The 20,135-nt window shown below is 42.9% G+C and overlaps 1 protein-coding gene across 1 annotated transcript; it reads right to left on the minus strand.

Annotated features, from left to right (window-relative positions):
* Nucleotides 1-143: 143 nt before the first annotated feature.
* On the minus strand, nucleotides 144-18,253 carry LOC106607118 (probable ATP-dependent RNA helicase DDX17). The gene is made up of 13 exons (XM_045720429.1): nucleotides 17,792-18,253; nucleotides 14,770-14,926; nucleotides 14,370-14,466; nucleotides 14,048-14,181; nucleotides 13,404-13,469; nucleotides 13,173-13,314; nucleotides 12,876-13,036; nucleotides 5,819-5,991; nucleotides 5,552-5,662; nucleotides 5,338-5,399; nucleotides 5,152-5,211; nucleotides 1,842-2,069; nucleotides 144-1,718 (listed from the first exon to the last, which is right to left on the minus strand). The coding sequence occupies exons 1-13, from the start codon at nucleotides 17,845-17,847 to the stop codon at nucleotides 1,231-1,233; spliced, it is 1,935 nt and encodes a 644-aa protein (XP_045576385.1). The 5' UTR covers nucleotides 17,848-18,253; the 3' UTR covers nucleotides 144-1,230.
* Between the last annotated feature and the right edge of the window lie 1,882 nt (nucleotides 18,254-20,135).

Below are 20,135 nucleotides of genomic sequence, written 5' to 3' on the forward strand. Positions count from 1 at the left end.
TAGTTTAAACTGTTGTCATTAAGATGTAGGAGTCTGACAATCTTAACCAAGCTCATTCACACAATGGTAGTTTTAAGAGCACTAGTTGGCGCACCATCAATACCTCACCTAGTGGAGTACAGAAACAAAATGTTAAGACACACTTTAAACATTCAAAAGATTTATTGAGACCTGAAAAACAGAAACCAGACAGTAAAAAAGTGATTTTACAGGTTGGTCTTGTCTACATACTAGAATGATTCAACTACAGATGGAAAGGACAGAGAAGCAGCTAAGCACAAACCTATTCATCTCTACACTAGGAAGAAACAAGCATGTGTGACAGGTTCAATAGAGAAACAATATCCAAAAAATGTAATTATATGCTCCAGCTACCGAGGGGTTGAATGATCCCACAAAATAAACAATTAAAATAACGTAACCTACATAAGTGTGTATATAAAGGTTTGAATGAACAAACTGAAGTCGAATAACTACCTCATGACAGGAAATGTCTATCCATATTTCAAAAGACTGTCCTGGAACTGAATTACTAATCACCTTTATCAGAGAAATTCTAAATGGGAAAATAATCACTTATGTGCAAACTAACTAAAGCTGAAGAACCAAAAGCACAACATCTGAATGAGCTGAGAAACGGTAGCACCTGCCTCGTACACCGAAAGGCAAAATAACATTTGTTCACTGAAACAACTAATTCGAAGCTCACTATACTAAGAAAGCCGGTTTGTACAATAATGAAATAACCTTTACGTTTGAGGACAATATGCTGAAAAAGTTACTTAACTGTTGACAGCACTGAATATGTATTTTGTGGGAAAAGCAACATGAAAGAAATTAGACGGCACTTCAATGGAAATGCTTTCATCACCTACAAATATATAAGTATTACATTTCAGCACAAGTGTATTCCACTTCAATTGTGGTCTAACTACTCAAAGGACAATCTGCATTTGTACAGCTATTTTAATGCTTAAACAAATCCTTTCAAAGCACTGATGTCAGGCAAGTTCATTATTGGAATGTTGAATGTCCACAACAAATCGGCTGATTTTGTATTTTTAACGCTCACCAATCTAACAAAACACTTCTGGATTTATGTCAGCTAAGGCCAAGATTTCAAGCACACTACTCCAGAATCTCAAATCCTGACAAACTAAATCCTAACAACTGACTTTTCTGGTTGATGTTGGGGATTGTATGCATGTGTGGTGAGGGCTAGCCCCAGCTTTACTTCCTCTGTGAGGTTGGAGGGGGTGGGGGAGCAAACTGGAAGGGCGAGTGCCCCATTAATCCCATCATGGGCTGGGCTGGGGTAAACTTCTGGGCCATGAGGGGCTGCGGCCCTGAGGGGGGTGGAGGGGGCTTACTGGACCTGCTGACTGAACCAAACTGCCCCGCTGACTGATCTTGCCCCCCATTGCTGCTCCCGGACTTGTACTGGCTGCTCCCGCTCTGGTACTGGCTGTAGGAGGAGCTGGAGCCATAGCTGCGGCTGTCCCTGCTGCTCCTGTAGGAAGAGGACGACCTGTCCCCGGCACGGCTGCTCCCTCCATCTCGGCTGTCGCGGCTGATGCTGCTGCTGCTCCCCGTGCCGCTGCTGCTCCCCCGGCTGTCTTTGCTGCCCACGGTGCGCATGCGCCGGTTGCACTCATCCTGATACATCAGGTTGGGGTTGTTGGCGTTGGAGCCGTTGCCACGGAAACGTGACCTGCCTCCTGTATTCCAAAGAGAGAAGATGAAGTCAGTTATAAAATGCTGCAAATACCTTAAAAAAAATCTAGAGGGGCAACTCTTTCCCCCCAGACATTTCCCTTGAAGGCTCTCCCTCATTCTCTCACCTCCTCCACGGCCAGTGTTGACCAGTTGCAGCAGCTTGGGGTTTATGGCCTGCCGGGCCTCCTCTAGGACACGGATGAGCTCACGGGCCTGACGAAGGTTGCCCGGGGTGAAGAATGTGTAGGCTGTACCCTTGTTGGTGCTACGGGCAGTACGGCCGATACGGTGGATGTAGTCCTCAGAGGAGTTTGGGTAGTCATAATTGATGACAAATTTGACATCCTCCACATCTTGGGTTAGGAGTTGGGTAGGGAGGGTTAGTCAATGGGGAGGGAGAAGAGACAAGGACAAGTTAGGAAAAGCAGCATTGATTTGATAGAAACATTTCACAACAATATGCCACCTGTGGAAAGGTCGGGGAGAGGAATGGAGAGTTCATTTATTCCTATTTTAAGATGTTTGCTTTGTGCACCAAGCAAAACTAGAAATGTACTTGGTACAGACAATACCCATAAGACACAGATCAAACTCTGAAACCTCACTTACCTGTCTAGTGAACAATGTAATCGGTACATAATGCAGAAACACTTAAATCCTACTTACCCCAACATAACTACAATACTGTCAATATTATTTGTTAACCAATACACTATGTTCCTCAAAAAATACAATGGGCTCCTCAGTTTTCCAGCCACTATATATTTCAAATGCTTTCGGTCAAGCACTGAATATACCGCTTCTTCGTGACCAAAACGTAACAATAACAGCCAATCAATACCAGATAGACTAAATAATTACAAATAGGGTTTGAACATCCCCATTTTGAGTGGGGCTGAAACTCCAAATAAATAAATGGGGTATATCTGGATCCATTGACAAAACGGGCAAAGGGTAAGATTTCTTTAAAGGGTGGAATTTAACATTTTTTAAAGTCTGTTTCTCATTACAGTTGACATAGGGCTCTGAAAACACTGCTGTGGGTTAAAAATGTCTCCTTTTTCTTACGGACCGATGAGGTGGATGGGAACAGGGAAGGTGGGGTGAGGTACTTACCCCGTATTAGAGATGACTTACAAGGTTAGTGCCCTCTGTCCCCCCGACCAGTCCTGGGAGGTCTGTAGGGGTAGGAGAGTGAGGAGGACAACATGGGTCCTCCCCCCTCCCATCACTCCTCCACACATCCCTCCCAACTGGAGTGGCAGAGCCAGAACCCAGGCTGGACTGGGTCTGACACCACACCCTTGCTCTGCCTCTTCACGTCATCAGGGGCATGAATAGGGGAAATTGGGCTACTGTTTCTGTACTGTTGGGTACTTCAATGTGACTTCAGGGGTCTAAATATGGACTTACTGTAACTACCTGTATGGTAAGCATCCTCTCCTGTTTCTAGCGAATACCTGATGTTTAATTCTAGTTTGGGGGATATTTTCTGGGTGTTGTTGTTGAGATTATCCAAGGTCTTTGGTAGAAATCTGTTCAGAGGAGACAAATGGAAGAGACCCAGGGAAGTCCCCCCAGGTCCTTCCCAGACTGACAGCGTGTCCAGGAGCCCAGGGGTTCAAGTGCAGTAACAAGAAACAGACACTGGGGTGGCGATGTGGAGGTTTTGGGGAGCTAAAATACTCAACATTAAGGGGCTTTGCCAGGGAACGTGAGCATTTGTAGAGGGGCGAATATACAGACGTCAGGACATGATTCTGACTGGGGTTTGCTGAGTGCAGGTAGAACGTTTCCATTTTTCTGAATCTACAGGTCTGGGTTGTCTTTGTATGATGCACACGGAGAGTCATTCGATATTTGAAGTAAAGAGATGAACGCATGACAGATTTGGGAAGAAGGCCAAGGGATCACATGACCAGGGTCAGAATAAGCATAGGGCGAGGTAGAAAGAGAATGTCTCTCTAAACAGTGGACTATGAACAAGTAAATGGACTAAAGTGTGATAGATTAAGGGGTGGGCAGAGAGAAGGAGGGATAGAGAGACAGAGAGAGGGGGGGGGGGGGGGATATATAGAGAGGCTCCTTCAGGCCAGGACTCCTGCCAGCCAGGACCAGACATGACGCCCGCAGAGGGAGAGGCCGGCACAGCCAGTGGTGGGGGTGTCAGGCTGCATAGGGGGCTGCAGGGGCAGTTTAGAGGGGAGCCTCCAGCAAAGCGACAAATACTTGGCCTGCCGCCTTTTCCTGTCTTCTTGTAACGCACCACTTTATCTATTAACCTCTGGGGAAATTATTTGTCTACATTTAAGACTAGCTATACTGTAAGCTAGAATTACTTTAAGAATGTTTCTGGCAAACTACTTATCAATCAATTGATCTCCAATGATGCCAAGCCTCATTTAGTATCTTCAAAGATGTCTAACTAGGGCTTTTTGAAAACACTCCATATTAGCAAAGGGAATGGAGAAATCCTCTGAAAACTTTAAAGCTGTTTAGTGAAACAAACCTGCTTAGCATTGGGTAGCTATATTAGTGTCATTTATGAAAGGAACTACATATGGTGCGTTACTGTTGCAGGCTGATGGCATAGCTTGTGGGAGGCCGCCCCCCTCTTGGCCCTCTGAGCTGACCGCCCCGCCCCAGTTTAAAATTTGGAATCCCAGCAGAACCCTTCCCCCCCCCCCTCTGTCGTCCAGGCAGTCAGTTTGCTGGAAGGGGGAGAGTTTTTTTTGAGGGCTCTGTTCTGGGTTTTCGGAGAGATGTCTGTGTCTGTGATTGATAAATCAGGCCTCCTCTCCCCTGTGTTTCTCTCCGCAACTCAGGCTCGATTAGTCATGCCTAGGTCCGGCTGCAGGCTCCAGTGGGCCTGTGCGCTTCTAGTGCCGGAAGAGAGACTTGGAAACAAACAAAAACAAAATGAAAGAAAATAAATGAACACAGAAACAAAACAAAATTTGGTTATAAAAATTGATTGCCATAAGGGGGTGCATCACTCTCCATACCCGTTATTTTAAGTTCATACTTCACACACACACTGACAAAAGGTAGCTCAAATTACTATATGTTTTTTCAATGGTTGGATTTTTCTAGCCCTGTTATTCAAGGGACGTGGCATTCCACAAAGAAAAATTAGTTACAGAAATAAGGCATACTTCTTAAATACATATTCTGTATCTAAAAAGTACTACTGACAAGAAAGCCACACTTCACATTAAACAAAGTGGCAACAGTACTCACAGAAATCTGCTTCAATGTGTTTTGTAGAGGCCATTTCATGAATTCAATAAATCTATACATTTCTTGGGTTTCTTACATGCAATGAGGCTAGTATACTGTACATCTAAGCACAATTAGGTGTCCTACTCATAGCCCATTGAGGGTTTGTATTCATGCCGAGGGACTGTGCTTTTATTCTGAGCACACAGTACATACCCAAACCACGTGAGGCCACATCAGTAGCAATAAGAATAGGAGCCTTGCCACTACGGAACTCTATAGAAGGAGAGAGGAAATGCCAAGAGATCAGCTGAGGGTCACAAAGGAAGGCGTCACGACAACAACCAATACCAATTAGCCCTATACTAGCCCATATAATACTCGTAATAAACCACGTCTTACCTGTCAGCACCCAGTCTCTCTCCGGCTGAGTCTTGTCACCATGGATACACATCGCTGGCCACCTGAGGAGCAAACCAACCTGTCAGCTTGATGATCAGAAAACTGGGAATTGTTATGAAGTAGTACAACCCCATGACCAGAAGTATTTTATATTCAATGGAATCAATTAATTACTCCCAGAGTGTGTGTGTGTGTGTTCCTTTCCCTCGCTCACCCATCGCGTCTCATTCTGCGGGTCAGATCGTCGCAGCGTTTCTTGGTCTCCACAAAGATGATGGTCTTGTTCTCCTTCTCAGCCATGATCTCCTCCATCAGCTGGAGCAGCCTGGGGAGAAGGAGAGCGAACATGTTAGCCAATGAAAGCTCTTTGGAGAGTTAGTTACGTCGGTCTACGACCAAGCCTCATCAGTCTACATCAACACAGTCCCATTCACTAACGCTAATGTTTCAGTGGAGTAGAGTGAACAAGTATTAGCCTCACTTGTTGTCCTTCTCACTCTCCGTGCACACGTCCACAATCTGCAGGATGTTGTGGTTGGCGCTCAGCTCCAGGGCTCCCACGTTGATCTGGACATAGTCCTTCAGGAAGTCCTCTGCTAGCTGCCGCACATCCTTGGGCCAGGTGGCACTCCACATCAGGGTCTGCCTGTCAGGCTGGGATGAGAGCGGCATTAGAAACTCTTGACAAAAAATGGAAGCGCATTTTGCAGTAGCTAGCAGCAGTATCAGATGTTTTATTACAGTATAGCAGCAGTTTGGGGACATAGACTAGAAACCACTAGCCATTTGGAATGAAGAATTTGTAGTAGTCTATCTACAGAAATATACACTGAGTGTACAAAACATTAGGAACACCATCCTAATATTGAGTGGCAACCCTTTTTGCCCTCAGAACAGCCACAATTCATCGGGGCATGGACTACAAGGTGTCGAGAACGTTCCACAGGGACTCTAATGTGTTAAGTTGACTGGATGTCCTTTGGGTGGTGGATCATTCTTGATAGACATGGGAAACGGTTGAGCGTGAAAAACTCAGCAGCGTTGCAGTTCTTGACACACTCAAACCGGTGCGCCTTGCACCTACTACCATACCCCGTTCAAAGGCACTTAAATATTTTGTCTTGCCCATTCACCCTCTGAATGGTACACATACACAATCCATGTCGCAATTGTCACAAGGCTTAAAAATCCTTCTTAAACCTGTCGCCTCCCCTTCATCTACACTGATTATAGTGGATGACATCAATAAGGGGTTAAGGGGTCATAGACTGACCAGGTGAAAACTATGTCATGGAAAGAGCACAGTCCATCACTGTAAGACGTGATACTGAAATTGTATATGGTTATATTATGTAAAAGATAATGGTGCAACACTAATAAATCTAATATTATAACAAACCCGCTTTCTCCCGCGTTGGATACAGTCCCTGTCAGCGGTTCTGAAACAATCTTCAGTGCGCTGTAGAATCGGCACCTTTCCCTATGTTGCTATGTGCATAATAGCAAATTAACCGGCATATTGGGATTGAGAACAATGCGGCTGAGGCAGCAGCAACGACGAGGAAACAGCCTTAACCTGATTGTCTAAGAAAATTGAGGAGAGGAAACCCCAACTTAATTAATTCTATAATCAATAGCCTAACTGTTAAATGTGCCAGGCTTTATAAATCATCCATACATATCTACAGAAATAAGACCGATCTTGCTTCTGTTGCGTTTGGAGTGTTTGTTTCATAGCCTAATGATTCCATGAGCACCAAGCCTCATGCAATGGAAAAATGCCGGATAAAGCAATTTCACAGATTCGGCTGTTTTTATTCTTTGCCATGCTATAATAAAGGCGTTACAATTTTTTTCCTGTTAGAACAGACTGGTATTACTTATTTAGTTTTGTTTACACTGTTCCAAACAGACAGAAAAATGTGATTGTAATCTCACAGCACCTGTTTGTCACATAATATGCACGCAGCTCTCGCTCCTATACCCTCCTTTTTATTGATCTCCTCCTTATTGATATTACAATTATTAGTAATGTCGTTATCATTAGTAGGCTTTGTATAACCACTATTGAGCTGTAGGCCTAAGAGCACATCCTGTTTAGTCTTAATACCGTAACTTACTTAGGCCTATATTTCAATATATAGGCTCTTGTATCAATCAATCATTCATTCATGTCATCACAAGCATTTTAGCTTTCAAATTAAATAACATAGGGAGCTTTGAATAATTAGCCTAAATAATAAATAAAACGCAATTTACGAATGCATGAAACTGGTTTTAGTCTGCTGTAAAAGGCTTTATATATTTTTCCCCCCGTTAGAACAGTTTCTGTTTACACTGTTCCAAATGGTCAGAAAAGGTAATAATATTGTAATCTAACAGCAACTGTTATAACCAATTTATTGATGTGATTATGATAGGCTATAGGTCATCTGCATGCGATGCCTCCTTGTTTCACTTAAACTTCTTAGGGATCGGCGTCCCGTCAACAGGACAGTTGTAAATCATGCAGCGCCTTGTGTCACCATCGCAGATTTTAGAGAAAAACAACAAATGTCAGTACATATAAGTGTCTAATATCAGCTGAAAGCTTACATTCTTGTTAATATAACTGCACTGTCCAATTTACAGTAGCTATTACTGCGAAAAAATTGCCATGCTATTGTTTGAGGAGAGCTCCTAACAACAAAACACTTTTTTTCACCGCGATAGGTTTGGTAAATTCACCTCTGAAGGTGAAATGTCTACTTAGAGTTGAAGTCCGAAGTTTACATACACCTTAGCCAAATACATTTAAACTCAGTTTTTCACAATTCCTGACATTTAATCATAGTAAAAATTCCCTGTCTTAGGTCAATTAGAATCACGACTTTATTTTAAGAATGTGAAATGTCAGAATAATAGTAGAGAGAATGATTTATTTCAGCTTTTATTTCTTTCATCACATTCCCAGTGGGTCAGAAGTTTACATACACTCAATTAGCATTTGGTACCATTGCCTTAAATTGTTTAACTTGGGTCAAACGTTTCGTGTAGCCTTCCACAAGCGTCCCACAATAAGTTCGGTGAATTTTGGCCCATTCCTCCTGACGGAGCTGGTGTAACTGAGTCAGGTTTGTAAGGCCTCCATGCTCGCACACACTTTTTCAGTTCTGTCCACAAATGTTCTATGTGATTGAGGTCAGGGCTTTGTGATGGCCACTCCAATACCTTGACTTTGTTGTCCTTAAGCCATTTTCCCACAACTTTGGAAGTATGCTTGGGGTCATTGTCCATTTGGAAGACCCATTTGCGACCAAGCTTTAACTTCCTGACTGATGTCTTGAGATGTTGCTTCAATATATCCACCTAATTTTCCTCCTCATGATGCCATCTATTTTCTGAAGTGCACCAGTCCCTCCTGCAGCAAAGCACCCCCACAACATGATGCTGCCACCCCCGTGCTTCACGGTTGGGATGGTGTTCTTCGGCTTGCAAGCCTCCCCCTTTTTCCTCCAAACATAATGATGGTCATTATGGCCAAACAGTTCTATTTTCATTTCATCAGACCAGAGGACATTTCTCCAAAAAGTATTATCTTTGTCCCCATGTGCAGTTGCAAACCGTAGCCTGGCTTTTTTTATGGCGGTTTTGGAGCAGTGGCTTCTTCCGGCCTTTCAGGTTATGTCGATATAAGACTCGTTTTACTGTGGATATAGATACCTTTGTACCCGTTTCCTCCAGCATCTTCACAAGGTCCTTTGCTGTTGTTCTGGGATTGATTTGCACTTTTCGCACCAAAGTACGTTCATCTATAGGAGACAGAACGCGTCTCCTTCCTGAGTGGTATGACGGCTGCGTGGTCCCATGGTGTTTATACTTGCGTACTATTGTTTGTACAGATGAACGTGGTACCTTCAGGCATTTGGAAATTGCTCCCAAGGATGAACCAGACTTGTGGAGGTCTATGCTGATTTATTTTGATTTTCCCATGATGTCAAGCAAAGAGGCACTGAGTTTGAAGGTAGGCCTTGAAATACATCTACAGGTACAATTGACTCAAATTATGTCAATTAGCCTATCAGAAGCTTCTAAAGCCATGACATCATTTTCTGGAATTTTCCAAGCTGTTTAAAGGCACAGTCAATTTAGTGTATGTAAACTTCAGACCCACTGGAATTGTGATACAGCGAATGATAAGTGAAATAATCTGTCTGTAAACAATTGTTGGAAAAATTACTTGTGTCATGCAGAAAGTAGATGTCCTAACCGACTTGCCAAAACTATAGTTTATTAACAAGAAATTTGTGGAGTGGTTGAAAAACGAGTTTTAATGACTCCAACCTAAGTGTATGCAAACTTCCGACTTCAACTGTACATTCTGAAATCTTGCTCTGTTTTATCATACAAAGGGTCCCAGAGATAACATGAAGTGTCGTTTTGTTAGATAAAATAATTTTTCATATGCTAAAAAGGTCCATATAGCATGATCGATTTTGTATTTCCACTCGTTCAATTTGCAAAGAAAGGAATCTGTGAAAATCTCACCCTAAACGTTGTTTCAAACAGTCAAATCGCGTTCGTATGTATTCCTCAGAGATTCTAGAACGTAACGAGACTTCACTATATCATTAGGGGTGTAGTATATCCTATAGGACACCATATTTGGTCAGAGAGCGACGCCTTCATGGCACGCAGATGACACGGGCGGTCTTCACTTGAACAACTCTAACTTTGTCAAATAAGCACCAATCGGGATCAAACAAAGCTAGCTAGATAGCCAACGAGCTGGGCTTTACGGGAGTATCCGGAAACCATGTATCTGTCGTAAAATGTAGCTACTAACCTTGTACGACAGCATGCCTTTTCATTTTGGACAAAAATTATAAGAATATTCAGAGTTATGAAGTTATGAAAACTGGTGGTTTTGCAAATGTTGAACTGATAATATGGCTACTAATACTGGAAAAGCTAAATCAAAGTCCAAGTATACAGATTTGACGATATTCTTGCAGAAAAATGTAATATGAATGCAAATGTCTCCTTCACGATTTGCCCAAATGTACCTGGGTGACTTCACACTAAATGTTATGTAGTTCACTCATACTTCAAGTTATTCGTCTGAAACTTTGCACATACACTGCTGCCATCTTGTGGACACCATCGGAATTACAACCAGAGTGATGGCTGGAAGTGCGACCTTTCTGTTGCATTTCAAAGATGATGGTAGAAAAAAACTTGTTTTTTTTCTTTGTATTTTCTTCTACCAGATCTATTGTGTTAATATTCTCCTACATTCAATTCACATTTCCACAAACTTCAAAGTGTTTCCTTTCAAATGTTACCAAGAATATGCATATCCTTGCTTCAGGGCCTGAGCTACAGGCAGTTAGAGTTGGGTATGTAATTTAGGCAAAAATTGAAAAAAAGGGGGGCTATCCCTAAGAGAACGAGGGTTGAGGGAATATTTTTCCTAAACAAATTAGGGATTTTGGTAACAGAACTTTTCGGTCAGAAACAAGTATGAAATTAAAAAGCTGAAATAACATTACAGCTTCAGCACGGACAGCGCAATTAACACTTGCTGTGGTGCCTTTTTGCTACAATAGGGAGGAGAGTGAGACAATTTGCGCCAGTCGTGTCTTAATTATTTAATCAAACAGTGTGCTTAAAGCATCAGACAAGCTCAGTGCACACAGTGCCTTGCAAAAGTATTCATCCCCTTGGCGTTTTCCCTATTTTGTTGCATTACAACCTGTAATTAAAATAGATTTTTATTTGGATTTCATGTAATGGACATACACAAAATAGTCCAAATTGGTGAAGTTAAATGAAAAACATTACTTGTTTAAAAAAAACAAAAAAAACAACACAAAACAGTAAAGTGGTGTGTGCATATGCATTCACCCCCTTTGCTATGAAGCCCCTAAATAAGATTTGGTGCAACCAATTACCTTCAGAAGTCACATAATTGGTTAAATAAAGTACACCTGTGGGCAATCTAAGTGTCACATGATCTCTTTATATATACACCTGTTCTGAAAGACTCCAGAGTCTACAACACCACTAAGCAATGGGCACCACCAAGCAAGCGGCGCCATGAAGACAAAGAAGCTCTCTAAACAGGTCAGGGACAAAGTTGTGGAGAAGTACAGATCAGGGTTGGGTTATAAAAAAACATCAGAAACTTTGAACATCCTACGTAGCAGCATTGAATTCGTTATTAAAAAATGGAAAGAATATGGCACCACAACACACCTGCCAAGAGGGGGCCGCCCACCAAAACTCATGGACCATGCAAGGAGGGCATTACTCAGAGGCAAAAAAGAGACCAAAGATAACCCTGAAGGAGCTGCAAAGCTCCACAGCGGAGATTGGAGTATCTGTCCATAGGACCACTTTAAGCCGTACACTCCACAGAGCTGGGCTTTACGGAAGAGTGGCCAGAAAAAAGCCATTACTTAAAGAAAAAAATAAGCAAACACGTTTGGTGTTCGCCAAAAGGCATGTGGGAGACTCCCCAAACATATAGAAGAAGGTACTCTGGTCAAATGAGACTAAAATTTAGCTTTTTGGCCATCAAGGAAAACACTATATCTGGCGCAAACCCAACACCTCCATCACCCCGAGAACACCATACCCACAGTGAAGCATGGTGGTGGCAGCATCATGCTGTGGGGATGTTTTCATCGACAGGGACTGGGAAACTGGTCAGAATTGAAGGAATGATGGATGGCGCTAAATACAGGGAAATTCTTGAGGGAAACCTGTTTCAGTCTTCAAGAGATTTGAGACTGGGACGGAGGTTCACCTTCCAGCAGGACAATGACCCTAAGCATACTGCTAAAGCAACACTCGAGTGGTTTAAGGGGAAACATTTAACTGTCTTGGAATGGCCTAGTCAAAGCCCAGATCTCAATCCAATTGAGAATCTGTGGTAGGACTTAAAGATTGCTGTACACCAGCGGAACCCATCCAACTTGAAGGAGCTGGGGCAGTTTTGCCTTGAAGAAAAGGCAAAACTCCCAGTGGCTAGATGTGCCAAGCTTATAGAGACATACCCCAAGAGACTTGCAGCTATAATTGCTGCAAAAGGTGGTTCTACAAAGTACTGACTTTGTGAATAGTTATGCAAACTCAAGTTCAGTTTTTTTGTCTTATTTCTTGTTTGTTTCACAATAAAAAATATTTTGCATCTCCATAGTGGTAGACATGTTGTGTAAATCAAATGATACAAACCCCCCCAAAATCCATTTTAATTCCAGGTTGTAAGACAACAAAATAGGAAAAATGCCAAAGGGGTGAATACTTTTGAAAGCCACTGTATGTAGTTTATTTTATTGAAACACATAGTGTGTGTCTATATATGGAAAAATAAGTTTCAACATTTTGACCAATCGATTGGTCGAAGGAACATGACTCTCGGTCAACCAATATTTTTATGGTCTAGGCAGGCCTGAAATGCGTCAATGTGTAGCTAATGCATTGGAAAGAGACAAGGTAATCACATCTGTAAAATGAGGGTCACTTTGCTTGAGTGACTAGAGAACCCTGCTCACCCTAATCTGGTCAACAATCTTGCGGATCTGTGGCTCAAAGCCCATGTCCAGCATTCTGTCAGCCTCGTCCAGCACCAAGTAGGTGCAGCGCCGTAGGTTGGTCTTCCCTGCCTCCAGGAAGTCAATGAGACGACCCGGGGTGGCGATGCAGATCTCAACACCTGGGAGGGAGACAGAGAGCAGGGTAGGTTTCTCTGGTTTAGACAGACATGCGTAATGGAAAAGAGTATGGATTATCTTCAGCGTATAGGTTATAGTGACTAGTGTGTAGGCCTTTATCCAGAGGAGCCTCCTTACCTCTCTCCAGGTCACGGATCTGGGGTCCCTTGGGCGCTCCCCCGTAGACACAGGTGCTCTTGATGCGTGATGACTTGCCGTATTCATGCGCCACTTGCTGAACCTGCTGGGCCAGCTCTCGAGTTGGTGCCAGAACCAAACACTGCACAGGGACAGGACAGGGATAGAAAAAAAACTCTCCCTGAATATAATACATTTTGCTGTCAGATTCATCCAAAATGGATTACTTACGATTGGTCCGTCTCCTCTTTCTAGGTAGGGCTGGTGGTTTATGTGCACAATGGCAGGCAGGAGATACTGAGGAGACACAACAACATGGGGATAAACGCCCCACATCAAGCAGGAGAGATTAATAATAGAAGGAAGTAGAGCCCGATCAATTCCACTATAACCCATATTCAACGAATAGGATGAAAAAAGGGACACTTGTGGACATTCTCATGATGTGCCATTACTGTCACAATGTAAGAAATCAACATTTGCAGCATATTTCTTAGACAATTACTCTTTTGGATGGCCATTTCTAAAAAGTCAGTGTGGAAAATGTTCACAGAAATTTGTCCACTGTAAAACAGTATATCTGCAGGTATATCATATTGGTACGTTTTGTCCCCCTCAAAAAAGATGAATCTGTATCGGACCCCCAAAAACACATATCGGTCAGGCTCTAGAAGGAAGACAAGATAACTGAGGATATTGTATGGCAGTAAACACAGGGGTATGTGTAAAAATGGGCAGAAAGACAAATTAATAAAAATGTCTACAGATGTGAACAGTGTGCATGCAGCTATTGTTCCTAAGTGTTGCTGTAACTTTTTGTTCATCCTGTTCGGTTCTTGTGAATGTATGATGACGGAGCTATTGCTGCATCTCACCGATAAGGTTTTCCCGGAACCTGTCTGTGCGATGCCCACCATGTCCCTGCCACTCAGGGCCAGAGGGAAGCCTTGTGCCTGGATAGCTGTGGGCTCCTTAAAGTTCTGCTGTATCAGCACATCCATCACATACTCTGGGTGTTGTGGATAAGAACATCTTATAAGCATAACTAAATAACTATAAATTGCAATGGTTAACAAAACTAAGGTTCAGTTGGCCACATCACCTGCCAGAATAGATGTTTCCCAGAGGTGAAAACGATATGCATATTCACAATGACGCCAGGGCAGTTCACTTGTACTGAAAAGTGTTTGTACTTACGGGGAAAATGGGCCTGGGAGAAGCTACTGACAGGTTTCGGGCAGCCTGACCCCCTGATAGTGATCTCCTTCTTCCTGCGAAACTCCTCCAAGTCATACTGAAAGACAGAAAACAATATCTGAGACAATAGGAAAGAAAAACTGTCCACCAATAGTGTCAAGGGTGGCACATCTGGCAACAACTGCAACCTAAGTCAATAAGAGTGTAGGGCAGCGCTGTTCAATCTTAGTGTGGACCAAGAGTGTGCAGACTGCCCAGCACAAATAAACCAGATTCACTAAACATCAAACCCTTGATTAGTTGAATCAGATGTCATAGTAGGTCTACTGGACTGTGCAGTAAGAAATGCACACACACCTGTGGTTCTCCATGACTGAAGCACACTGGTGTGGTGAAATACCTGGCTCATGCGCTGGACATCTGGATGTTCATTGTAAAAGTTCTTCTCAAACTTTGGAAGCTCGTTTAGGTCCCATTTCTTCTTACGCAAACGCTCCCCTGGGTTCCCAAACTTCTTGTTGGGAGGGGGACCTCTGCTAGAACCAAAACGAGGACTCCTAACAAGATGACAAGCACATAGATTAGTATTTGATTACCTCAAGCTAGACTCACTGTACACAACATTTGCCAAGGACAGAAAGAATTGGAGGAATCACATTTTGTCCATTGGTCCCAAAGGGTATGAAGAGGATTACATAGCAAGCTAGCTAAGTAGCTGGTCTTTATAGATTCATTGTAGCTATCCATCTTTGGTTAGATATTCTTATTAGCTAAAGTGAATAGAGATATAGCTATCTTGACTGGAAACACGATGTTGAATTGTATTGAATTCTACATCGGGCAGAAATGTGTGTTTGGATCAGGAAAGTTTCCACTCACAACCTCTACAAACCAGCATGTTGAATAAAATGACATTGGAACATACTCTACCGGTTACCACTGTTGGTCCTTTTTACAGTGGGAATGCAAGACAATGGAAAGTATTCAGACCCCTTCATTTTGTTACGTTACAGCATTATTCTAAAATCTACACACAACACCCCATAATGACAAAGAGAAAACTGGTTTTTAGAAATGTTTGCTAATTTAGAAAAAATAAAAAACAGAAATACCTTATTTATATAAGTATTTAGACCCTTTGCTATGAGACTCGAAACTGAGCTCAGGTCAAATCAAATCAAATGTTATTTGTAACATGCACCGAATACAACAGGTGTAGATCTTATAGTGAAATGCTTACTTACAAGCCCTAAACCAACAATGCAGTTTTAAGAATACACCTAAAAAAAGTAAGAGATAGGAATAACTAATAATTAAAGAGCAGCAGTAAATAACAATAGCGGAAGTATATACGGGGGCACTGGTGTCGAGGTAATATGTACATGTAGGTAGAGTTATTAAGGTGACTATGCATAGATAACAGAGAGTAGCAGTAGCGTAGAAGGAGGGGGGGGGGCAATGCAAATAGACTGGGTCGCCATTTGCATCCTGTTTCCATTGATCATCCTTGAGATGTTTCTACAACTTGGAGTCCACCTGTGGTAAATTAAATTGATTGGACATGATCTGTAAAAGGCACACCCCTGTCTATATAGGGTCCCACAGTTAACCAGTGCATGTCAGAGTAAAAAACAATCCATGAGGTTGAAGGAAATGTCCGTAGAGCTCTGAGACAGGATTGTGTTGGGGCACAGATCTGGGGAAGGGTACCAAAACATTTCTGCAGCATTGAAGGTCCCCAAGAACACAGTGGCCTCCATCATTCTTAAATGGAATAAGTTTGGAACCACCAAGACTGTTCCTAGAGCTGGGCGCCCAGGCCAAACTGAGCAATTGGGGGAGAAGGGCCTTGGTCAGGGAGGTGACCAAGAACCCAATGGTCACTCTGACAGAGCTCTAGAGTTCCTCTGTGGAGATGGGAGAACCTTCCAGAACGACAACCATCTCTGCAGCACTCCACCAATCAGGCATTTATGGTAGAGTGGCTGGACAGAAGCCACTCCTCAGTAAAAGGCACATGACAGCCCGCTTAGTTTGCCAAAAGGCACCTAAAGGACGCAGACCATGAGAAACAAGATTCTCTGGTCTGATGAATCCAACATCGAACTCTTTGGCCTGAAGTCAAGCGTCGGGTCTGGATGAAACCTGGCACCATCCCTTCGGTGAAGCATGGTGGTGGCAGCATCCTGCTGCGGGAATGTTTTTCAGTGGCAGGGACTCGGACACTAGTCAGGATCAAGGGAAAGATGAACGGAGCAAAGTACAGAGAGATCCTTGATTTAAACCTGCTCCAGAACGCTCAGGACCTCAGACTGGGTGAAGGTTCACCTTCCAACAAGATATCGACCCTAAGCACACAGCCAAGACAACGCAAGAGTGGCTTCGGGACAAGTCTCAATGTCCTTGAGTGGCTTAGCCAGAGCCCGGACTTGAACCCGATCGAACATCTCTGGAGAGACCTGAAAATAGCTGTGCAGCGACGCTCCCCATCCAACCCGACAGAGCTTGAGAGAATCTGCAGAGAAGAATGGGACAAACTCCCCAAATACAGGTGTGCCACACTTGTTGCGTCATACCCAAGAAGACTTGAGGTTGTAATCACTGCCAAAGGTGCTTTACCAAAGTACTGAGTAAAGGGTCTGAATACTTATGTAAATGTAATATAACTTTTTTTTTATACATTTCCAATAAATTCAAAACCTGTTTTTCTTTGTCATTATGGGGTATTGTGTGTAGATTGATAAGGGGAAACAACCAATTTAATCAATTTTAGAACAAGAATAACAAAACGTGGAGAAGGTCAAGGGGTCTGAATACTTCCCGAATGCACTGTACCCACAGTAAAGTGTAATAAAAATCACAAAATCAAAACGCATGTAGATTTATATCACCTGTAAAGTGCCCAGAACCATGTATGCTTGCGTGGCGTGCATGTGTAACCGGTGTGAAATGGCTAGCTTACATTGGTGCCGTGACCCGGATCACTGGTTGATGCGGAAAAGGAGGTCAAAAGGGGGGGGGGTGAGTGTAACCGGTGTGAAATGGCTAGTTAGTTTTAGGGGTATGCGCTAATAGCGTTTCAATCGGTGACATCACTCGCTCTGAGACCTTGAAGTAGTTTCCCTTGATCTCCAAGGGCTGTGGCTTTTGTGGAACGATAAGGAACAACGTTTCGTGGGAGGCAGGTGTTGATGTGTGCAGAGGGTCCCTGGTTCGAGCCCAGGTAGGGGCGAGGAAGGAAGCAACACTGCTACACATGTATTTTCATCTTGTGCCCATGCTTCAGGTGATAGTAAGTTAAAATATAATTTCATTCAACATTCTGGCTTGCAGAGGTCGTATGAGGAAACTTTTATGCCGACGTGGAAATCAATGCAATTAATCTCTGGGTTTCCAGGTAAATAGCTAACTGCCTGACTTACCCCCTGTCGCGACCACGGTCCCTGTCCCGATCTCCATACGACGAACCGCCCCTCATTTTAAAAACCACTTGACTTCTACCTAACTAGTTAGTTCGCTAAATATATATATATATATAATATCTATTTCTCCGCTGGAACAGGGGCAAGTTTTTGCAGGCAAGCCTTAGATTCTCGCGTTCAAAATGTCAAGCGATCAACTCTAGCTAGTTAAGGCCCTTATTGTGTTAACATTAGCTGGCTAGCTATACAAAAATATGAAACAGATAACATTTGTTTAAATATTATTGAACGAACGTGTATAAAGTGTTATTTTTTACAAAAGAACAAGTATCTAGTTTTTGTTTCTACTACAAACCAACGCAAACAGGTGGTAGCTAAACGTCTCGGAAACTGCAGCCAAATATTTATATACGCTGCAGCGAGTGTTGTTATTAGCTTGAGCTAGCTAGAGTTCTTCTTCTATGGTATTACGGCGGTCCACAAACAACATTAGAGGTGCATGCCGCCACCTACTGGATGGGGTGAAAACTGATAAGCTTTAACGCAAAAATAATATGGAGAAGGGAAGGGTGAAAAAATATACTTATAATATTCAAATGCAAATAAAACAAACTGTACTCCTTCAGTCTGATTCGAATGTATATTCAAATCCCTACAAAGGTTCAGTATATTCATTCAGTATTCCCTGTAAACATTTTGGCTGTAAAGTCCTGGAGATCCAGAAATATGTTTGCCGTTGTCACAATGAGGTCTAGTTTCTTCAAATTGTTTAAAAAAAAAAATATTAGTTTGTCCAGTGCAATTTTTTTTTAAAATATATTATATTTATGCATTTTCCAATTAAGCACATTCAAAACAAAAGTGAAAAGATATTTGACAACAATAGGACAAAGTGACAGTAACAGACGAGCGTAACAAAAAAATAAAATAATAATAATTATATATACAACCATACATAATACATAAAAGTCATAATAAAGAGTAAAATAAAAATAATAATAATGAAACATTGGATCATATGGTCACCTGCTGTAAGCTACATATTATACATTACGTGTGAAACATTATATAAGGATTATCTAGAGATTCAATCAATGTGATGTGGGGGGAGATTCTCCATATAGTCATTAAAAGGTTGCCAAATTCTGTAAAATGTCTTTAACTTATTCCTCAAGCAGTAAGTGATTTTCTCCAGTGGGATACAACTATTAACTTCCGATAGTCACATTGCAACTGGCAGGGAGGAATCCGATTTCCATTTCAAGGCAATACATTTCTTGGCAATCTCTAGCAATATTTCTGTTAGCTTTATACACTGCTCAAAAAAATAAAGGGAACACTTAAACAACACAATGTAACTCCAAGTCAATCACACTTCTGTGAAATCAAACTGTCCACTTAGGAAGCAACACTGATTGACAATAAATGTCACATGCTGTTGTGCAAATGGAATAGACAACAGGTGGAAATTATAGGCAATTAGCAAGACACCCCCAATAAAGGAGTGGTTCTGCAGGTGGTGACCACAGACCACTTCTCAGTTCCTATGCTTCCTGGCTGATGTTTTGGTCACTTTTGAATGCTGGCGGTGCTTTCACTCTAGTGGTAGCATGAGATGGAGTCTACAACCCACACAAGTGGCTCAGGTAGTGCAGCTCATCCAGGATGGCACATCAATGTGAGCTGTGGCAAGAAGGTTTGCTGTGTCTGTCAGCGTAGTGTCCAGAGCATGGAGGCGCTACCAGGAGACAGGCCAGTACATCAGGAGACGTGGAGGAGGCCGTAGGAGGGCAACAACCCATCAGCAGGACCGCTACCTCCGCCTTTGTGCAAGGAAGAGCAGGAGGAGCACTGCCAGAGCCCTGCAAAATGACCTCCAGCAGGCCACAAATGTGCATGTGTCTGCTCAAATGGTCAGAAACAGACTCCATGAGGGTGGTATGAGGGCCCAACGTCCACAGGTGGGGGTTGTGCTTACAGCCCAACACCGTGCAGGACGTTTGGCATTTGCCAGAGAACACCAAGATTGGCAAATTCGCCACTGGCGCCCTGTGCTCTTCACAGATGAAAGCAGGTTCACACTGAGCACATGTGACAGACGTGACAGAGTCTGGAGACGCCGTGGAGAACGTTCTGCTGCCTGCAACATCCTCCAGCATGACCGGTTTGGCGGTGGGTCAGTCATGGTGTGGGGTGGCATTTCTTTGGGGGGCCGCACAGCCCTCCATGTGCTCGCCAGAGGTAGCCTGACTGCCATTAGGTCCCGAGATGAGATCCTCAGACCCCTTGTGAGACCATATGCTGGTGCGGTTGGCCCTGGGTTCCTCCTAATGCAAGACAATGC

This window comes from Salmo salar, chromosome ssa06, assembly GCF_905237065.1.
Source record: "Salmo salar chromosome ssa06, Ssal_v3.1, whole genome shotgun sequence".
Taxonomy (NCBI): Eukaryota; Metazoa; Chordata; class Actinopteri; order Salmoniformes; family Salmonidae; genus Salmo; species Salmo salar.

What these genes read in the sequence shown, in the direction of transcription:
- LOC106607118 (XM_045720429.1), bottom strand. Translation starts at nt 17,847, where the DNA reads ATGAGGGGCGGTTCGTCGTATGGAGATCGGGACAGGGACCGTGGTCGC. An exon ending in ATGTCCAGCGCATGAGCCAG is followed by an intron (nt 14,467 to 14,769) that starts GTATTTCACCAC and finishes TCTGTCTTTCAG; the next exon opens with TATGACTTGGAGGAGTTTCG. An exon ending in CGCAGAATGAGACGCGATGG is followed by an intron (nt 5,400 to 5,551) that starts GTGAGCGAGGGA and finishes TTTGCTCCTCAG; the next exon opens with GTGGCCAGCGATGTGTATCC.